Source organism: Geospiza fortis, unplaced genomic scaffold, assembly GCF_000277835.1.
Source record: "Geospiza fortis unplaced genomic scaffold, GeoFor_1.0 scaffold52, whole genome shotgun sequence".
Lineage (NCBI taxonomy): Eukaryota > Metazoa > Chordata > Aves > Passeriformes > Thraupidae > Geospiza > Geospiza fortis.
The window spans coordinates 5,983-28,598 of record NW_005054659.1 but is presented as its reverse complement, the minus strand read 5'-3'; the positions used below and the strand labels follow the sequence as shown (position 1 = coordinate 28,598).

At 40.2% G+C, this 22,616-nt stretch overlaps 1 protein-coding gene across 1 annotated transcript in view; it reads left to right on the top strand.

Moving 5' to 3' along the window:
- The window catches only part of CLIC5 (chloride intracellular channel 5), a gene marked incomplete at its 3' end in the record, with an annotated part of 47,024 nt that extends 29,817 nt beyond the window's left edge, over nt 1–17,207 (top strand). Inside the window, exons 2-4 of the mRNA XM_005430614.1 lie at nt 15,192–15,301; nt 15,640–15,765; nt 17,101–17,207. Coding sequence (XP_005430671.1) covers nt 15,192–15,301; nt 15,640–15,765; nt 17,101–17,207 — 343 coding nt within the window. The remainder of the gene's footprint in view (nt 1–15,191; nt 15,302–15,639; nt 15,766–17,100) is intronic.
- Between the last annotated feature and the right edge of the window lie 5,409 nt (nt 17,208–22,616).

The following is a 22,616-nucleotide window of genomic DNA, read 5'->3' as shown; positions in this document are numbered from 1 at the left end:
AACTTCTTTGTGCAACACATTAATGGTTAAGGTCAAATGTAGTCAGAGTAGGAACAGGCTTAATAGTAATTGTAAAGGTTGGAATGAACCACCAAAGAAGTCATGCTTCAGACCAAGACTAGATATGCTGTAATGAAGCACACATAGCAAGGGACAAGAAAGGAATAAACGCACCAGAAAATCTGCAAACCAGCAGGGCACTGCTATGGAGGAGATCACAAAATAGAACAGGGCTTGGTTGAGGCACAGAAGGAATCTTTGCTTTCTGTGTCTCTGAATGGCAGCACAAATTTGGTTGAGGTTAGTCTGACAGAAATGATGCTGAGAGGCTGCTTACGTGTCCTGGGTATGATAATAGAATGTGATTACTTCAGATGCTGGTTAAATATGGATTGCTTATCTTATGTGCTTATCAAACCTGGTTATGCCAGGGCCAGACTTTGGAAGGGCCTCCAAAGGCTGAGCTGATGATTGCTGTGCCAGTACAGGTCAGACCTTGAAGATGAGATGAGGAAGAGCTAAACTGGGAGATACAAGAGTGGAATGCCCTTTCTGTCTGTCATTGCCTAAGTCATGCCACAACCCTGTGCCTTGGCTTCATTCCCTATGAAATGGTTCTCCTAACATCCATTTTCCTATCTGTGTAGTCCAGTAGCCATGTCCAGGTGAAATTTCCCCTCTTTTCCCTTTACACAGATGAGTGACTGTAAAGGCTACCCAATCATTGTGGATTAACTCCTGACAAAATGCTGAATTAATTTTCAGGTTGGGCTGGTGTCTGTATGGCTGGCTCTGTATGGATTGCCAAGCTTGTCCTCTTCATGACATTTTAAGACCCAAATAAACACCCTGAACCTTGACATCCAGGGCATGTAGCTATTGTTGTTCTGCCTGCTGGTGTGTGCCTGTACCTGTGTATTGTCTCAAACAAGTGGAAATCAGAGAAACCAGCCACGATGGATCATTGCTATTGTTGCTGGTGTTTTTCTAGATTGTGACTCAATTTGTGTGGGTCAACAGGCACGTTGTGTTACTGCTTTCCTTTTGCTTTTAGCTGCTGAATGGGCAACTTCAAACAGATGCAAATGCATATCATGGGGGGAAATTATTTTCTTTCACTGCCCTGTGTTTTGTGATGAGCCATTGCTGCTGATTCAGTGTGCAACTGGAGACCTGTTTTGCTTGTTTATTTTATTTATAGTATTTTTTTAAAAAGCTCTTCCTGAATGAAGAGGGATTGAATCATGGAATATTCTTGCAGGTTCTAGGTTCTCTCAGAATGGCAGTTTTAGTTGTTTTTCTGTGCTTAGTTCTTTTCAATGCCCGGGACATGCCAAGAGGATTCAGTGCAACAATGCCCTTAATTATTAAGTCTATTTTCAGTCTTCAGTTAGAATTTGGTTCATTTTAATTTACTTTTCATTCTGAGTGTTAACTCACCCATTCGACAAGGAATTCTGTTTTGCCCTTTCTTGTACCAAGATGTGCTAAATTTGAATTTTTGTTTTTGTTTTTGTTTTCTTTTTAATAGCAATATCTCCGAGTCTCACAGTTAAGCTCTAGATCCAGTCCTAGGACTGGGTCTTGCTTGAGGCTCAGAAATGATGTTTCCACTGCATTAAACACTCTGTACTCAGCCTGGTCCAGGATGGAGCCACAAGGAGCTCCTCAGAGTGCACGAATGTGATCTTCTATTACATACTTAAATTCCATATTTACAAATCTTCCATTACACGTTTCTCTAAACATTCCATAAGTCTTCTTGCTGTTCAGTCTCTACTAAAGGCAGGTGAACATGGATGTGGGAAGACTTGTTTGAGAGTGGGAAGCATCCCCTGCCCATCCTGGCTCGTTGGCACCAGCAGCCCTATGACCTGTGCTTGTGGCAACACCTTGTTCTCTGACTGAGCAGAATCTCTGCTCGATGCCCTCATGATTCAGAGGTTATCTCAAAACAGATGATTCAACAATAATAATATATCCTAGAAATGCTGACTGTAGACAGCTCCTCATGTCCAGCCTTGAAGAGCTGGGGAAGGATGTGGCCAAGATGGGAGCTGTGAAGAAGTTATGTAACTTTTATAGAAAGTTATATATATTTTTATAAAGTTATATAAATATTATAATCTTTATAAAGTTATAATTAGTCCCATGATATCTCTTTCATTCTGGGCACCAAGGATTATTCATTTTTAACTTATTAAAATTATTTGAATATTTATTTAACATTTATTTTAAGCCATATGCAGGATCTTTGAAAGTGAGTGCAGCATTATAGTACTAATCACCTTGTGCCATTCTGCCAGAAAGAGTGATTTTGTACTAACAGATGTTTAGCTTTGCATTGGAAGTGTGAAATTATAGGATTTCTCTTACTTGTTATTTTTTGAAGACCACCCGTGTGTGCTTGACATTTTACAATAATAGGGGAGAAAAATTGCCATTTTAGAGAGAATTGTAAGTAAAGATAAAAAAGAAAATAGCTTATTTTTCAGATCTTATTCAGGTATTTGAGGGAATTAGGCCCAGCTGTACACAAATGTATAGAAAATGTTCAGAAATTCTCTTGCCAAATCCTGCTTTCTCAGTTACCTGATTAGCCTGGACTGTCTCCAGAGAAGGTGGCACCTTCTTGTGAACTTAACAATAAATGGATGAGGAGATTTAGAGAGCATGACCCTTGTGTCACACTCCATTTCCACCATATCAAAAAGGATTTGTTTAATTTGAATAAAGCGGCTGAGTAACAATGGCAGAGAAGCAGAGTGGAGAGCCAGAGAAAGGGATGGGAGCTGGGGACAGATCCTTGGCTGCTGTCACCAAATCAGCGGTGAAGCCAGGGAATGGGGAATATGGCTGAAAGGTGAGGGGCATAAAATGAAATAAAATCAACAAAGTGATTATTTTCTTGTGGGGGGAAGAGTGCAAGCAAGAGACATTTTGGGAAGAAGGCTACTGATTTCTTCTGAGGAAGCTGTGGGAGGAAAGAACAGGCTGGAGAAGAGTTCTGCTGTTCAGCCATGCTGGAGTCACTGCTGGTCCTTTTGGAGGGTGCTCCACTTGGAGCATGAGGAATGTAGGTATGATAATAATAATAAAAAAGATGATATTTGGAATTAACAGCATCATTAAAGATCCCAGAAACAAAAGGACAGTAAGAGGTGAAGAGGTGCTAGGGAAAGTGCAGTTGATTATTTTTATTTATAGCATTGAATTAAACTTAATTAAGCTTTGGTTTTGGGTTTGATTGTTTTTGTTTTTCATGCTGGATAACAGGATAAAATGAGATCAGAGGAAATTGACTCTGAGCATCAGGTAAAAATTTGTTTTGAGAAAATTATCAAAACCATTTCTTTTTAAAGCATTTCAGTCAGGCCCAAACATTACAGACAAAGGAAATCATCCTGCAGTGAGATACTGAGCAAACAAGAAATGTGTTCCAGATTTCTGCCTTTGATCTGTTCTTTTCTGTTTACAATATTTATAATACATTAAATTCAGAAGCCCATTGTGCAAAAAAATATTTGTAAATTCTACTTTTACTAATACACACACTTACTCAGAATTTCTCAGTAGCTTTTGGAAAGCACCACTGTTTATTTTCTCCATCATTTGATATTGAACACACAAACTGTTTTGCTTTTAGGTGGATCCCAAGGAACATTTACTTGCTGTTGGTGTGTATATCTTAGACTCTTGCTTTCACTGCAGGTATTTCTACTTATAAACTCAGAACTTGCTCTCTGTTTCTTGTTTAAGGAAATATTCAGAGGGAGTGTCGTCAGAAAAGATCAGAAAAGACTGCCTTGTAGTGCAACATCCCTCTAATGGCTAAAATATGGTTGCATGTCTGTTTAGATGATCAGATGAACAAATACAGCAAGGAACAAAATATGAAAAGTAAAAAAAATCCCCTTAATACTGAACTCTAATTATTTTTCTGTGAGTAGCTGGAAACCAGAAAATTTATTTATAAGGCATTTTTATTCTCAGGGCATTAAGACTCGGTCCAAGTACCAGGAATATTGTATTGATAGTTTATTGGAGTGATTGTGGGTTGTGCTTGGAAGTCACACGTGGTGTAAGCATCAAACCAAAGCCTGCTTTGGGCCTGTGGTTTGCTGGTCCTTGGCAGCACAGTTTGATCAGCTTTCAGTGGAAGGCAGAAACACCCGTCACATCTCGGGATGGAGCTTCCCCTGCCCTCTGCAGGGCTGTGAACTTTGGAGATGCAAAAGGAGAGAGGAAGGCCCAGTCCTGCCCACCCTGGGACACCTCCTGTGGATGGCCAATTGCTCTTTTAACCCATTCAGTATTTTTATGATATTAATAATGTACAAAACAAGACCCCCAGGACACTTTATGGGATCAGCTGGTGTGGTAAATGCCCTTATCATCAATACCCAGCATCCAGACCTTTATTTGCAGTGCCTGCAAGTGACTCTCTTTCCTAAGACTGCAAATAAAGTAATGGAATTTCAATAAATAATTCAGCCCTGGATCTTATTTCAGGTTCAGCATTGACTTTCAGCACCTGGCTGCTGTTATTATTAGTTAGTCTGATATGCTGCTTAGAGGCATGGAAATTTGGCTGCTATTCACCAACATTTGCAGAATATGCTGTGTGGCCAGATTACTACCCCTGGCTCAGAGATTTTTAACAGACATCCAAATTCCAGATGTGCCAGATTTAATTCTTACAAGAAAAAGTGCATGCAGGATTCTGGTACTGTAATGGGAACTCTGCACAGGTCTTGTTTTGGAGAAACACCTGATTTGCACCTGATCTCCACTAGAAACAGGAATAATTTGGCTAAATTTGCATTGCCTATGACACCTTTTGGCACTGATCTATCTCTCATTTTATTTTCAGCAGCTTCCCCAGAGGGAAATGATTTTTTTGGTATCTAATTATCTCTCAGGATATAGAATCATCAGTATGTGAAAGTATTAAAATTGGTGCTTTGTGAATAGCTAAATAAGAGTTATTCACAAATTCTTTCTTCAGAGCACTTGTGGTTTTAATCATTTATCAGGAAGAAACTAGTGAATCCAAAGTATGACTCTGCTTTCACTGAAGTCAGTGGAAAATGTAGTGGGAATATTTTGTGTGAATACTGACTGTTATGGAATTAGATAAGGTACATTATCGCTGAATCATATAATTTTATGAGTTGGAAGGGACATTTTAAAGGTCATCTAGTTTGATTCCCCTCCAGTAATCAGGAACATCTTTAACTAGATCAGTTTGCTGAGAGCCTTGTCCAGCCTGACCTTGAACATTTCCAGGGATGGGGCATCCTCCACTGACTCCATTAGAATATAATCCATCAATTGGTGTGGCACTAAAGGCAAAAACCCCAACAAGATCCTGCAGGCTTGGGCTTCCAAAATGAAGAAGCTGCATTATGGATATGCAGAGCTGAACAGGTACTGGTATCAAAATCTTGCAGGACAAGATCCTTCCAGTGCCTGAAGGGAGCCAACAAGAAAGATGGAGAGAAAATATTTACAAGAGCCTGGAGTAACAGGACAAGGGGAAATGGCATCAAACTGACAGAGAGCTGGTTTAGATTGGATCAGATTAGGACGAAACTCTTCCCAGTGAGGGTGGTGAGGCTCTGGCACAGGTTGCCCAGACAAACTTGGCTGCCCCATCCCTAGAAGCGTCCAAGGCCAGGGTGGGTGGGGCTTGGAGCAGCCTGATCTGGTGGAAGGTGTCCCTGCCCATGGCAGAGGGGTTGGAAATAGTTGATCTTTAAGGTCCTTTCCAACCCAAACCACTATGATTCTAAGTTTATTTATCTTAATAAAAGGGATTAGTGACTTTCTTGTTCAAAGCTCTTCTTCCTATGAGATACACCATTGTATCCAAAACAACCAACAGTAGCTGATGCTTCAGCATCTCTACTGAATTGTACTAAAATTGTGAGAATTTTCTAAATACTGCTGTGTCCTGGCTCCCCAAATCCTGTCACTAAGGCTCCTTCCAGTACTTGAACTCACATGCAACTGATAGATAAGAAAAAAGATTGCATGTATAACTGATGTGACAGGTTAGGTACCTTTTGCAAAACCCCAGAAAAGGGATGTTGACTTCCTTGGGAGCAGGAGCTGCTCCCTGCAATGCAAACAGGCAACGCTAGAGGGGATTTTACTACCACTCTATGTGAGGCATGTGCCTCTCCCAAAAACCCTTCCAAAACATATGTTATAGTTCAGCCACAAAATGTTGGCTACAGGCTGAGCAAAATCTATGTTTGTATGATGCAAAAGGTCAGGAAAGATTATGATAATTGTCCCCTCTGGCCATGAAACCTCCGAGTGAAATTCTGGTACTGTCAAAGTCGTGGGCAAAATTGTCATTGATTTCACTGGGGCCAGACTTCATCCTGTGCAGGTCAGAGGGAGGCAGAAGTCTGTGCCACCAAGCATCCAGCACTGGCAGCAGGAGCAGCTTTATTGTCAGAGTCACTAATGTATACTGTTAAAAAGGATTTTTAAAATATTCTGTGCCCCCTCTTTGCTCTGCAGCAGGATGAAATAAATCAAGACCAGTTTTACCAGCTTCTTTTGGTTTTCTTCAAAGCCTCCACTAGATGCAGATTACACAATCTCTTTAGAAATCCTGCTTTGTGTTTCATTAGTCCTATAATTACACTAGTTTTTTCCCCTTCTAAATCTTTGGTGTTGCAAATTGAGCAAAGTACTTAATCCCATCCTCTGTGGGCATGAACAACAATGGATCATCCTGCTCTTTGTGAAGCAATCTTATGCATGCTTGAGGAGACTGTTATGTTGTAGTAGAGCAACACGTGTACATCTCATTAACTTGTTGCTGTTTCCTGTAGAGGCACAGAGAGATGATTCACATTGTGATTTACGTAAAACCTCCTTCACTTTTCCCTCACCAGCTATTCCCCATCCTGCATTTTGTACATCACATTTTGTTTTTCTGACATCTTGCACCTTGAAGTTTATTTTGCTGAATTTCATTTAAGTGATTTCAGACACTTTGTTCCAACTTTTTAGCATCACTTTGAGTCTACTCCTCTCCTGGGAAATCCCAGTAACCTCTCTGTGCTTATTGTTGCCAGGAAATTTTGTAAGGTTCTGTCTGTTCCTTCCTCCATTTTGCTAATGGAAACATTAAATATGACTCATCTTGTCACAGACCTTTATGGTACCTCTATTTGTTATGTGTTTATGTGCTAACAGAAAACTTGATTTCTGCTGCTCTATAAGTATTTTTTCAACTACTTGTACAAGCACTTTGCAGAGGTTTCATGCAGGTCTTGTTTCCTGATTTTGTTAATGAAAATATGGTCTGGATTTGATGTCATAAACCTTATAGCTCTAGGTTCCTGCTTCTTCTTTCCTACCCAAAGTGCTGGGAAACGTGGCAGAGAACAAGATTACTTGGGTTAATTCATGTTATTTGTTCCTGGTATGTCCATATTGTCTTTTCCTATCAACTTTAGATTTCCACATTCACTTGTGACTTGCTGTTACTCATTTGTTCCGACATCTTTCTATATGTTAAACTTCTATAGCTGACATTTCTTGAGTTATTTTCTTGTTCCTGTGATGTTTCACTCACAGTGAATTATTGATGGGTCCCCAAAAAGCAAAGCTTTTAAAAGCTGTTTCCTGAGGTTGCATCCACTGGCTGATGAGGGTACCCAGGGTCCTGTGCCAGGATCCTGGTGAGTGGTGGGAGCACAGTTGCTTTATTAAGTTGGAAAAGGCTCAGGAAGAAGTGTAAAGGATGATCGTTGTTTGTCCATCAAGCCAAGAATGAAACACCTGTATTTTCAGTCCTCTATGTTCTGAAACACAGGAACTTTGTGTGCCATCTGCTATGAAGAGCTATGACAAGAATGGCAATTTTTGGTTATGAAGAATTTCAAGATTTTGCTCTAAATTGCACTAAGTCTAAAAAAAACCCATTTTAAAACATTCACAGCATTACTGAACAGAGGCTGTGGTGAGTTTTCTGTAGGGAGGGAAACTGCAATAGTAATTTTAGAAGGAAATTTTGGCTGCTGGGTGGGCTGCTGGGCAGCCAGGAGCCCTGAGAGCCCTGCATGTTGTGACCTTTCAGCTTTGTGTGGTCCCAGCACCTTTCCCGTCCTTGGGGGCTGGCCAAAGACCACAACTCCAGGTGTATTCCCCAAGGTGATATGGCCAAAGCCTTCATGCATCTCCATCAGGGATTTGTCAAATTCCAAGTGAGCTCCTCAAAGAATATTCTTCCCATGGATATTTTATTTTTGAACACTCTGAATTTTTTGTGTAGTTGCTCAAGAAACTCACAGTCAGTGATACTTCCCTCTTATTGAGGCTTTTAAAATCAGCTTTTCATTTTGGGTTGCTTGTGGCATGATTTGCCAAGTGCAGAGAGTTGATACTTGTGAGAAATCAGCTGCCTTCAAATTGTCTCACAAGATCTAAAACTGTTAGCCACTCTGAAAATGTCAGCCTGCATTTAGCACCCATCCTTTAGCTTGTATTTTGCTGACATTAAAAGAATATAAATACATGCTCTATGTGATTTTTTTCTACAGTACTTCTGGTGTTACTTAATGACTCTCACTCTTCTAGGAGCTTTTTCTTTATATATCACCCTCTGAAAGTCAGTCTTGGTGTTCAGAAGTTCCTCTCAGCAGAGCAGGCTGGAATATGGTCTCTTGGAAAAAAAAATATATTGGTACCAAACGTTATGCATATATATATTTTTTATATATTTGGTGTAGGAAGTTTTGTTATAGTTCCCACTACTTCTGACTATCTCATATTAAATTCTCATTAATGAGAATGACCACATGCAAAGCTAAGTAACAGATCTACAAGTATAAATGAAATGAAAATAATATCATGTTCTAGGGTGTCAGAGTAGTCTGTGCTCTTCTACTCTACTGGTATTTGTCAAGTCATGGAACTTTAAAAGAAAGCAGAAGAGGTGATGGAATGACATGGAATCCTTTCCATGTGATCAGACCATTCACCCATGGTCTAGTCTGTAGTTTTCTATGTCTAAACTGCACGTGACTGGAGTTCTCAGACATCACAAGCTTTATTTCAGAGCAAAAATTATTTCATGCAAGAGCAAATACAGTGGCCAGTGGCTCCAACAAAGCCCTTGAGGCAACTGAGACCTATTTGTGCAGGTTGATCCCAGTGCATGCAGCTGCTCTGCTACCAGGACCTCAGCTGATGTGGCAGATGAATCTGATGTTTAACTGTGAATATCCTAAACCATCCTGAAAGGATTCTCTGGAAGAAGCCAACCTATAGGACTGATCCCTTCCTGCCCATGCTGCCCCTCACATGGATATAAAAAGTTGAAAAATCATGATGTACCAAACCTATAGATAATATTTGTCATGTCCTAACTGCATGATGCCCATGGGGTCTTAAACCTGCAATTCCATCTCCTGAAAGTCCTGAATATCTCCAGAGAACATATGCATGTCTTCCAAAGCTGCAGAGATCTGAGAGTGCAGTGGCAGCTCCTTGGAGATGCTCAGCCCCTGCTCAGCTGCTTGGAACCCAGTTCCCCTCAAATTGGCCAGCAGCACAGACCAGTTCAGCTTATGTGCATCTGAAATATATGCCTGTATGTAATGCCAAGCTTGGACAGTATTTTGGCTGGCTTTTGGGGAGCTGGCTAAAGAGTCTCACCACTTCCTTTTGGTTTTCTTACTACCCTGACAGCCCTTCAGGCAAGGCTCTATTTTTGTTTGACATATATGCACATGGTCCATTTCCATATGCGTGTGCTTAGGGACATATTCCTGCTCTATCTCGCCCTCCTTTGGAAGGCTGCTGCCCACAGCTTCTCCTAGCAGAATGAAATCTCAGGAAAAGTCCAATGAAGTTGAAATGCTGCACAGCAAATTTATTCTTGTTTTTATAGGCCCCTGTTCAGGAAAGTACTTAAGTATGTGCTTAAGTCCTATTGAAATCAACAGGACTTAAGAACATGCTTAAAGTCAAGCATATACTTCCTCTGAATTGGGATGTATTTCAGCACATGCTTAAATGCTTTCCTGAATCAGAGCCACAGTCAACAAGAGTGTCCTGTGATACACACAAGGCTTCTGAGAAAAGATTTACTTCTTACCTAAGACCTACCAGCGCTGCTCTATGAAAGTGCAGTTCTTAGCTTGCCTCTTGGTTGGTGGCACTCCAAAAAGCTCCCTGGCTTTTGCATTTGGATGAGAAGTTGGGAAGGAAAAAAAAGACAAAAAAATGGAAAAAAAATAATCCTTACTAAAGCAATACCTTGGCATGTCTGATCTCATGTTGCAACCCATGTTTTTTCCCCTACAATGGAGATTTGTGCTATTGTGTGTGTGGTATAATTACTAAGACAGATTTTATTTTCTTTAATTGCACAATAAATAGGATATTTCCTGGCCAGCTTTGCGTTTCCAATAGGATTTTCACTTCCCTTTTGGGTTCTGAGTGTAAGGAGAGTAAGTGTCAAAAGGCAGGAGCTTTCCCAATTTTAAAACAGAGAGGACGTAACCATGTGCAATGTGAGCCTTGAGTTTGATTGTAGGGATGATGAAATCAAATCCCTCCTTAATCTTTACTGGGAAACATTTAGGTGAATTAGCCTGCTTGTTTTTGTTAACTTGTTAAAATTCTTATTAAAAAAAAAAGTGCTTTAATGGAATCAAAAATATCTCCTTGCTTTCTCCTACAGTCTAACAGACCCCTAGACCATGTGCAGAGTGACCTCAATGCAGTGAAAAATGAAAGGAGAAGGAGGATAGATAAACCCAAATACATTATTTGCCTGGAAAAACCACAGTGCTTTGCCATATGTAATTCCTTCCAGTGCTGCCATTTTTAAGCTAGATGCTTAGTCATTATTAATGATGGTGTATTTCTTTGAAATTCTGTATTTTGGGAAAAAAACTGCAACTTGTCTTTTTTTTCCTCTCTTAAGGTTAGTTAAAATAATATACAGTTGTCTGCGTGTATTGCATGTACCAGTTAGTGTATTTTTTGGAATATGTGAGTAAATTTATTCCTGTTATTTCATTAATAGCAAAGTATTAGCCTGAACTTGAGAAGAGCTCCTTGTTCACATTGTTCAGTTGTGCAGTGGTTGGAAGCTTTTGATACTGCCATGACTTCACAAAAAATACTTGACACAAGTTCATAAAATCACTGAGACTATTTTTTCTCCCTCCTGAAACCACCCAAATTTTGTTAATTGATAATGAGTTCATGCAGCCCCCACGCATGCACACAAATGTTTTTAAGGTTTAATTAATTCACTAAAAATAGCTGAACTGTTTAAGGGGGAGCACCTTATAATTAATAAAGGAGAACATGTTGTTCATTCTTGCCATTACTCAGATGGAGGGAAGCAGCTGGTCTGACAGGAGGCTTTTCCTGGTGTGATTGTACTGAGTTCCAGGGCAGGACCTTGCATTGCTTAGTGTGAAGGACAGAAACAGCTGGAGACTAAGTAGAAAAGCATACTTTTTGAGTAGGTAAACTAATAAAATTGTGTTTGTGGGGAGCAATGGAAGCAGAAAGTGCTGTTTCCAAGATGGAGAAACATAAGTTTCTAGAAATTCTGTCTCCACAAACTCCAGACTTCTCTATTGCTGGGGTCCACATTCATCCCGCTTAAAACTAAGACACTCAGTGGATTCAGTCAAAGTGAAAGGTGGACAGATTCATCTTTCAGATGTGCATCTTGGCCTTGCTCACATAGGAGACCTTCCCTAAGTTAAACTTCAGTGAGGTGGGTAGTGCTTGGCCAAAGAGTCTCACCCAGCAAATCCTCAAATCTATTGCACTTTTCCATGGTCACTATGAGAATTTGCCTTTTCAGGTGAGGCTCTTCTCTGTTGGGAGTGTGCTTTAACAACTCTATCTCCTTTATCCTAGTGCCCACAAAGCCTCAAATCTGTCCCTAGCTGCAGTCTTTTATTCAGGATTGTCAGTACTGTCCTTAGTTGCAATCATTGTATCAGAAATATCCAATATTACTGGCAGAGAGAGTGCATATGTCACCAACTTGCTCTGTTTTATAAGTGCTTCATCACTTTTAATGTTTTTCAGGGAAGCTGCATGAGAAAGCTTTTGTGAAAAACAGCAGGGATTAATGGTGGTTCTCCAACTTGTCAATTATATGTTCCTTTCTTTCCATCCACTACTTGAGTTCTTGATCTTGATGAAGGTATTATTTAATTCCTGCCTTTCTGAGCCCTTACCCTTGGACAAATATGCAACAGATTTTCATTTAGGCACTACTGGGGTGCTTTAAGAAAGCTTTTTTTCTTTGAAGCTCAGAGTGACTAAGCCTGGCAAGTTTTCTTTCTCATCTCCTCCTGGTAGTTAATAGACTTCACAAGGGATCTCAAAACACTCTGATAAGCCTTTGAAGTTGTTACCTACTAAGGTTTTGCTCTTTCTGAGTGCTGAACATTGAATTACTGACTGCTGTTAGAGGCAATGAGAAAGGATACACAAAACCAAGAGTGCCTTGCCTATAATTTCCACAGAAAAAGAGCTGAATATAATAGATAAATAGTGTTGCTGGGGAGATTTTGATACTGTTCCCTCCTCTGTCACCAGTTTGCCTTGTGATTTGTGGTAGCATTTTCAGTTATGCCAGTCACATGAGATCAAAACCCATGAGTCAGTCTCCTCCCAAATCATGAGCCTGGCTTCCAGATCCCAGAGCTTTGAACAGAGATCATACTGTACTTTTTCTTTAGTTTATCTTTTGTTTTTGGAATTTCCTCTGCCTATTCCCAATGTGTCTCTGGCAATAAATGTTTCCCATTGCTTTGGAAGTGTTGAGAAGGAATTTTGACCATTGGGACTGTTGGAGGACTCATTTGACCTTCACAATTAATTTTATTTTTGATCACCAAATCAATCTTATTTCTTCCAGATTTCACATCTTTTTCATTTTTCCTATGACTTCTGCATCCCTTAGCCCCACACAACCCATCACTTCCTGTTTCTCCCTTGTCATTATCATTCTTCCAGGCACATGGTGTAACTCTTGGGGATGTCCTTTGCTAAGAGTTGGACTCAGTGAACCTTGTGGGTCCCTTCCAACTCAGCAGGTTCTGTGATTCAGCTGATTCTGTGATTGTGTGATTCAGCTGCTTTGTCCCTCCTTTAGTCCTCTGGTCTGGAGATGGTTTTTCACCATTCCCTTGAAGGACAGAGAACGTATAAGATGCAAGTCTGGATAATCCTTAATCTTTGCATGAGAATAAACAAATGGAGAGAGCAGGGAATGTCTTTCCTGAAAAAGATGAAATTGTGATTTATGACTAAGATGGTGAAAAACTCAAGGGGAAGTTTGGTGTCATATTGCTGTTTTCTCCCATAGCATTTGCCTCTTTTCAGGAAGGGTAAGAAGTCAAAAGCTCCTGACAAAGGTTAAAAAACCAAAATCCAAATCATAAAATGTGACTTTGCAGTAATTATGGCATGCAATCTGGTGGTCCCTGGTATTCCCATGGTGACTTTGTTGCTGTTGCCATGAAATTTGCAGAACAGAGCTAATGATTAAATTCATGAAATATTGCAAAACCAGATTACTCATACCTCAGGTAGATGGGAAATGCATCCTTTCTTACTCATTCTCATGCTCTACCACTCTTTCAGCTACATTGTGTGTTGATCCTTGCGTATGCCTTGTGCCAGACATATTGCAGATCCATAATTTCAAGTAAAATTGCAGCCAGACTGTTCCCCCCTATATCCAAGTACCTCTAGAGTCTGAGTGCTTGAAACTGAATCTGAACCCAGATCAAATCTCTTTACACAGCTCTGAACTTTATGTCAGGTTGTCTCCAAGCCTTGAATTCACACTCTCCCCATAGTTTGGTGACAGGAAACGTGGAATTTGTTTTTAAACCGAGAACTGTGAAAAGTTGCATTCAAGACATGAGAAAGGCTCTTGATGTTCACAAGAAAATCTTTCGGCTGAACATTTCACAGGCAAGGCCTGAATTTGCACCAACTGGACATGTCTCAAAATGTTTCTAGTTGTGCTGGGGATGTTTCACAGAGCTGCAATAATTAGAAAGGGTTCATTCTTTAAGACAGAGAAATGCTACCTCACAGCTTGAATATTAATAAGAGACAATTTATGACAGCCAACAAAGTAATATAATAATTGTAATTATAATAAGTAGTATTGTCTCCAAAGGAAAAGGGCATTTATCTGCTTAGCTCTTTCATCAGCCATTTTCGGACACACACTGTGCTTAAAATACAGTTATGCAATCCATGTGGGTCAACAATGGAAGGTTGGTTGCTTCACCAGGATTATAAGAATCTTTTAAACACAATGGTACCACAAATTAAAATGGAAATCTATCAAAACAATTATCATCCTGAAAGCTTTGGCCACAAGCATGATTACTGTAGAAGGATGTTGTCCTTGGCCACAGCTTTGGCTCAGTTCAGCTGCTGTTATTTGTATCCCTCCATGGCTCAAAGTTAGGATTTGCATGGCTAAGGACCATAAATTTTTAGAGGAAAAAATAGGCTGCTTCTCAATGCTAACACTAGCAGTTTTGTGTTGTTGTGTAGTGGTTTGTAGGCAATTCATTAGATACTAGAGATAGGAACAGACTGAATGTGGTGGCTGAAAACTGCCTTGAACCTCAGAAGGATTCAGATGGAGATTTCTGTCTGGACCTGGCTGTTTGTGTCTGAGGCAGTTGTTGATGTGAACAAGAATGAATCAATGTCCAGAGTTTTTGGGTTTAACTCTAAAGTACATGTTTTAGATAGCAAAACAGTGAAGCAGATATTGAGCTGATATAAACTGCAGCCTACAGATTTAAATAAAGCAGAAATCGGGTCCTGAGTGTGTCCACCCTGTCCATGAGACAGGCAGTCCTGTAGGGATGAGATTAGTTGAAGGAACACCCTGGATGTTGCTTGCCATCAGCAAGGGACACATCTCCTTAGGGATGTCCTCAGCCGAGGTTCCATGTTGCATCCTTGACCTCCTGACAAAGGCTGAATCCTGCAGTAGCTCCATTCTTGTGTTGATGATGAACTGTATTAAATAACAAGCACTGCTGGTTATTTTTAAAATGCTCATTTTTCTTTCACCATCCAATTTTCCATCTTGAGGGAGGTAAATGAGTAACAAATCTGAAATCCATTTTTCCTTTCCCCCCCAGGCTGGTATAGATGGAGAAAGCATTGGGAACTGCCCATTCTCCCAGCGTCTCTTCATGATCCTGTGGCTCAAAGGAGTTGTGTTCAATGTCACCACTGTTGATCTGAAAAGGTAAAAATTGTTCTGTTTAATTGAAAATAGGTGTGTGACCCAGTGTTTACACTATAGAAAGACCCCTCCAAGTTAAATCAGATTTTTATCTGGCTGAGAGAGCCTGTGGTGCACAACAAAATAGTTGGGATTCAGGTTTGGCTGTTGTTTTTATTTTTTTCTCACTTGTGGAATGTTTTTATATTAAACAGGGTGCTTGGGGTAGTTTCAAAGTCTTCCAACCACAAATTACTGGAGAGGAAAAAAAAAGGCAGACTGATTTTGTAGGAACTATAAATATCTGTGCAACTACCCAACCATAAAGATTAGTGATTTCATGACTTTTTCTCTGCTTGCAGAAAGCCAGCTGACCTGCACAATCTGGCTCCTGGGACCCACCCACCTTTCCTGACATTTAATGGAGAAGTCAAGACAGATGTTAACAAGATTGAGGAATTCTTGGAAGAGATTCTTGCACCTCCAAAGTAAGACCTTCAGATATTTTTTTCAGTCAATATTCCATTTCCTAGGAATGAAAGATGTCCTAAGAAGAGTTCCTAAAAAGCACTCCTTCCTACAACCTTTACTTACAGGAGTAATATTTATTTATGAAACTTGCTGGCTTCAGTGAGATGACTTCCATGTGTGAAGGTTACTTATGTGACTAATAACTGCAGAATGTTTTCTCTGTACACATTTCAGGATGCCCTTGTATGCAGAATTAAGGAGACCAGTACTAGGAAAAAATTGTATGGGTCTGGTGGCCACATTTTGCAAAGCTAAAAATAACTTGGAATAGATGCTGAGAATTGCCACAGAAAATATCTGTGCCAGGAAAAGCATTTTACAGTGAAAAACTAGAGGTTTCTGAGCTGTATGGTGTGTTAGGAAGGTTGGAAGGGGAACTGATTACAGAGGACGAGAGGCTCAGGAGGCAGAAAAGTGCTCATTATTCTAGTCAAGAAATGACAAGAGCCCATTACTGGAAGTTATAACTAAACTAATTCAGGTTAGGAATAAGGCCCAGATTTTTCCAGTATGAAAAAGGAACCAATGAAAGGTTTAGATTTACCAGATATGCCTTACTAAGTCAAACATTTTGGACTTAATACAAGGATAATGGAAAAAATAAATAGTTGGCTTGTGAGTTGGACCTTCGAATCTATGAATCCATCAAATTTGGCTTGGTTCCTTATGGAGCATTTTACCTCCAAGTGAACCAGCAGCTATAGGCCAGTCCTTAGGCAAGAGATCAGGCATTTACATTTTCTATGCTCTGCTCCAAGACCACTGAAGTCAGTAGGAGTCATTAGTTTGTGTTTATCTTTCAAATCAATATATTCCTTTTCACTAAATGTCTGTAAAAAGCAATGCAGAGACTGGGACATTTATGTTCCTTCACCTGGTTAATCCTAACACCCTTTGCTATTCCATCCTGGAGTACATTTTCAGAGTAGAGGATTAGACACGGCTGCCATTCATAATGGAGAGATCTGGCTGCCAAACTCCCCTGCACCTTTCTGGAAATTTGTATTTCCTTCTGATTTAAGGCTGATTTTGGATTGTGGTTACATAAAGCATGAGTGCAATTACCTTTGTCTTGACACCATCCCTGTGTAACTCCCCGCATGCTTGCCTCGACAGACGGATAACAGATAGGGTTAAGAGTGTCTTGCCAAGTTGTTGTTTTGAGATAATGAGTGTTAATTACAGTTCTTTACACAGGAGGTTTTTCCTCTCTTCTTGTAAATTATATTTGTAGCCATGGCTGTGATGCTGGTAACAAGATGTTGCTTTCCCCACTGCTTTTGCCTGTTCAGATACCCCAAGCTGGCTGCTAAGCACCGGGAATCAAACACTGCTGGAATTGATATCTTTTCCAAATTTTCTGCATACATCAAAAACACCAAGCAGCAGGATAATGCTGGTGAGTATGACCATTGCCAAATGTGCCATGGAGTTTGTGTGCTTAGAAGTGGAAGAATTTTGCCATTCTCTCATAATTTTTTTTGTGAACTGTGTTCAGATGACATCAGGAGCTGCTGCTGATCAGCTTGAGATGGTTGGTTAGGTGGACTCAACTCACATATCCACAGTTGAATTAACTACATCTGTAATAATAAATAAAAGAGCCACAGAGTGTTGTGTAGCCTCTTTACCAACAGCCATGGCATGACTCCTGTCCATACAGCCCAGTTTCCTCACCAGAACAGGATCCCTAACTGCTTACTGGAAGAGACTGGTGGCCTGTGCTAACTCCTCCTCTGCCCTAGCACTGCTTAAAGGAGTGTGCATTGGCTGGACCCAAACCTGTGAAAGCAGCTCATGCTTTATTAGATGTTGCCATCAGGCTCTTGGCCCTCTTATCTTGTATATATAACATATGATTATGTTATGCTGTTATAGCTAATGTGCACATATAAACTGAATTACATTGAGACATTCCATATAAAATAATTAAAAGACAGAAGTGAATTTAAGAAATGTAATTGCACTCTGTAAGCTCCAGATTTTCCCTCATATTTGTTTATGAAAAGAAAGAGTCCCCCAGAAGCCAGATGCCATTCGTATTTATATGCATCCCACACTGTCCTCTTAATGAAATTGCTGTTCTCCACAGTCCTTTCCCCTCAGAGAGGCAAAGCTCCAGCAAGTCTGAGCTCCTGTTGCTCCATAAAGCTGTGGATTTACACATCCCTGTCCCTTGAGATGATCTAGTACAATATTTGCAGTCATTCACTGATGTACCTCCTCCCTTGTATTACTGCTTTCACAGAGACATAAGGCATGTTGAATACCATGGGCTTATATCATATCATTCAAAAAACATCAAATTTTGCAGGTTCCAGCTTTGCCACACACTTCATCTGTGCAATTATATTTCATTGCCCGGGGCTGACCCATGAGATAAAAGTGGGTAAATGATGATTTATGTCAGATAACAATCTCTTCTGTAATATTTTTGTGTTGTTAACAGAAGGAAATAATTATAGTGCTTCGCTTCTCAGTGATGCTAAAAACTTGGGGCTTTTTTGTCTGATGCTAATGGGATGCTCAGGTAACCTTTATAGGAAGTTGTAAAAGGAAGATAAAGTAAGAGTTAGACTAAATAGATGTAACAATGAAAGTTAAATATCCTGGCCATTTACAAGGAAGTTTTATGGTCTGCCGTGCAACCGTAAATCTTCAGCTGTGCTACCCCACATGCACAGTCCCAACTCTTGCTTCTCAGTGGCTGCAATATTCAAATCCCTGGGCTCACAAGGGCTGGCATCTCCAGCCAGGAATAAATGGGTGTCCTAGATGTGTCTGCATCTGGCCATAAGCAGAGCTGGAATTAAAGGTCTGATACCCACTATGGTGAGATAAGGAATACTAACCCCACAAGGCGCTCCATATTTCCAGAAGCTGCAGTATGATTAAAGAGAGCTTTCCCTAGTTCTGCATAACAAACTCTTGGTTTAGGTACTCTTGTAAATGACAATTAAGCACACCAAAGTTTTAGAGACCAGAGCTGTTAAGCTGCAGGAGAGACACAATCTTTGCTCCCTGCAAACATCCTCACTCCATTTTTGTTACCTGGTTCCTGCTCCTGTCTTATCCAGACACTGCAGTCTCTGATGCTAAACTGCAGTACTGATGCTTAACTTTGCTCTTTGAAGTAGAGAAAAGCTTTTAGCTTAATTTTATTACAGCTGGAATGCTCACTGCAAGGAGAATAAAGCAGACATGGGCAGAGTAGAACTGGATCTTTCTATCTATAACTATGTTCTTTCTGTCAATGAAGTAAGGTCCCTGGGACTGTCAGTGCAGACCTCAATTTCAGCAGAGTAATTGACTGTCAGTTTTCAAGGGCTAAGGAAGAATAGTTTCTCCCTAATCCCAGGGATGTTTTATTCACCTTCTGTCTGCTTCATCTGAACAACAGCAATTTTTCTGAAGACTGGTTTGGGTGGAGGAGAACGAGTTAGTCAACAAGTAGCTGTCTTACATTTCTTGAGCAGTAGAAGACTGTGCAAAGAGGAAAGGAGAGCAACGCTGGGTACATATTTCCTAACGAACCTATTTATTTTTGATTTGTATTTCATAATTTTTTGTAAAATTTCAACACTGATTCAAAAGGGATCTGGGGCTCTAGTTCTCATCTGGTGCATATCACTTTACAGCAGGTCCTGCTGCATTATTAAAAATAATAGAATAGAATCACAGAATCCCAAAAGACCTGGTGTCTGGAAATCTAGAATCTGGAAAAGACCTTGAAATCATCAAGTCCAGCCTTTGATCATGACCCTGTCAATTAAACCATAGCACTGAGTGCCACATCCAGTCACTTGTTGAATACTTCCAGGGATGGTGACTCCAGTACCTCCCTGGAAAGCCCATTCCAGTGCTTAACAACTGTCACTGACTAAATTCTTGATGTCCAGCCTGGCCTTCCCCTAGTACAGCTTGAGGCTTTCTATTGAAGTAAATAGTTCTTATATTGTGTTAATATTATAGTCTATTCTATTTATATGTTAAATAAATTTTATACATTCATTTTAATGTATTGTAATATTATATTGATATTATATTGTACTATATATTTATATTATTATATTTTTATTTTTCCTATATAACAGCAGAAGTAGTTGTATATAATTCTGTAACAAAAAACCCACATTTTATAAACATAAAATATAATTACTTAGGTGAAGTCCCTTTCCCTGTCTCCACATGAGCAGGTGAGACCCAAAAAGAACAGAGATTGCTGCTTGTGGTTATCATAAATGTTTTCTGTAGCTTCCAGCTCTGAGATAAAGGTTATATGTGTCTCATAGTCATCCTCTGTATCTGTTCCAGCTGATTCCAGTGCTCGAGTTAATCTGGAAAGCTACACTAGTGACTGGAACATCAGTTGCACGTGATCAAAACACAAATAGAAGAAGAGTTGTTAGTAAATTAAAAATAGATTATAGAACCCAGATTGCTATATAAACAATAGTTTTCATTCCTTTTAATTGGCAATAGAGGCTGGGGGGTGGGGGGCAGGATAGCAAGGTGGTTAAAACACCAAACATCAAATTGTTTCAATTATGTTCTCTTAACTCAGGAGTCAGGGAAGTGAATTCAATAACGTGTGGGATATCAGGCTGGGAATTTGAGGCATCAGCCTGTCTCTGGCTGTGAGAGGTGTGGGTTAGGTGTCATTATGTGTGACCATTCCTTGTAGGGGACTGGTTTAGGACAGGTCTCGTGGTGTGTGCAACGTGAGCTCTCACCCTAGCCTGGGGCTCTTACAGCTCTGCAGAAAAGTGACACGAAGTGGTTGGGATAATTAAAGATATTTGTGCAGCGTGAGGGTACTGGGTGTGAGAATTGATGGGAATCTGATGCACACCGAAGAGAAATCCAAGCTGCTGTCCCTCTTAGCAGAGTTTGCAGCCAGGGCCGTGGAGAAGTGTCACAGTTCAGGTGATGCCACTGCTGGCCATGTCACTGTGGTATTTCCTGTCCTGAGAGCAGTGGCAAGATGGCACTGCTGGCACAGCCTTTACATAGCTAAATGGTTTTTTTTTCCCTGATAGTGGAAAAGTCAGTGAGGACAACAAGAGATTGGTAAATCCTTGTTTTAGTGTGTGTCTGAGTCCTTGTATGTGAGTGAACAGATGCTAGGATACATTTGTAAGTCTGTTTCTGAGATTGTGACACCCTCTGCTGGCAAATATATGAATGTATAAAGCAGCTCTGCACAACCAGCTTTACAATCAGGGAGGAAACATCCCCTTACCAAAACAGGGTTCTTTCTGTCAAGACAGTTTCCTCTTACAAATGTAACATTGTCAAAAGAGAAGTGTTTCATAGTAAACTATCAATTTTGACAAAGTTTTCATGGAAAAAATTATGTTTTTTCTGGATGAGTTAAATTTACTTTGAAGTAAAAATGCTTTAGCATTACAGAGAAAAATAGTGACTTTTTTTCTGGATTCATGCAGTACTTCATTAACCACACACCGTTATGTTTTATGCCTGGCACAGAAGCAGGTGATAACCTTCTCCTGCAAGTCTACATGGCAATATGTTATTGATCATGATTCATTTACTTACCAAAGGTATTTGACAGCAAGGCTGCCCTGATTTAATAGTTCCATGAATTTCTGATTCTTTTTTTCCATCTTTGTTTTCCTAACTTTTCTGTCTTATAATATAAAAACGTTGAAAGTTTTGGAACAGGCTGGCCAGGGCTCTAAGCCCAGAAGCAAACATGCTCATGCCATATCAAAGTCCCACCACTTTTAAGCTTCTTGAAAGGGAAGGAATTGATTCCAGATTCTCAGGATGTGGCAAGCTGTGTTTAAAGAAAGTGTGTGCCTTTATTATTTCAAGTCAGTTCAATCAGAACTTGATTCTTTCCACCCCCTGTGCCACTTGATAATTTTATAACAGCCCTGTTTGAAGGAGTCATCTCCTCATTGTGGGATTAGATCTGTGTTTCAGTAGCACCACTGGATTATTCTGGCTGCTGTCACTGGGCTTCACCCCTTGTGCCTGAAATGGCAAGGGCTCATTCACACATGGACAGGAGTCCTTGGGAGGGTTCAGAGCAGTAGGCTTGAAAATTATGTCCTGGGTGCTCTTGCTCAAGTTTTCATGGCCAATTTGAGAGTTTTTCATTGCTTAGTGATTGTTTAATATTGAGAAGGAAGTCTTGTCTGAGCACAGGAAAGTAAACTGAGGTCTTGTGTGTTTACTTTGGTTCCTCTGGTTGATGCTGAGCAAGTCACTCATGCTCTGTATGGTCACCAGGGAAGCAACAATTTATGTATTCATTGGAGGAGGATGAGATCTAATTAATTGGAATGCTGTGTACACAGTCAGCATCCTGCTTATTATTTTTACTTGCGAGACTGTGTGCTGCAAACCAAGGGGACAACCTGGGGTAACCACCCATTAACTGTCCCGCCCAAAATTGTGAGTTCTTTGGCTCACAGAATGAGCCCTTTGATTTCATGTAGGAGTTTAAAAAGTTGTTCTTGAATTGAGTTCTTAGGGGGCACCAGCTCCAGTGTGGGTGGGCGCATTCATTAGTGGTACGGAAGGATATTTCACTGTAGGGCTTCTCAGAAGGCGCTGAGCTGGGAGACCACCAACATGATTTCGTGCAGAGGAATTTCCAGCAGTCTGACCAGAAGACTCTGCTTGTCTGGTTTGGATTTACATCAAGAGGCCAAAAATAAAAGCACATTTAAATCATTAACTCACGTGATTAAGTGCTGTTCACCTCTTTCAGTAGCTCCATCACACTTTGTGGTTTGGTGCGTGAGGTGGGAAATGTCTCTCTCAGTGCTCTGTGTAT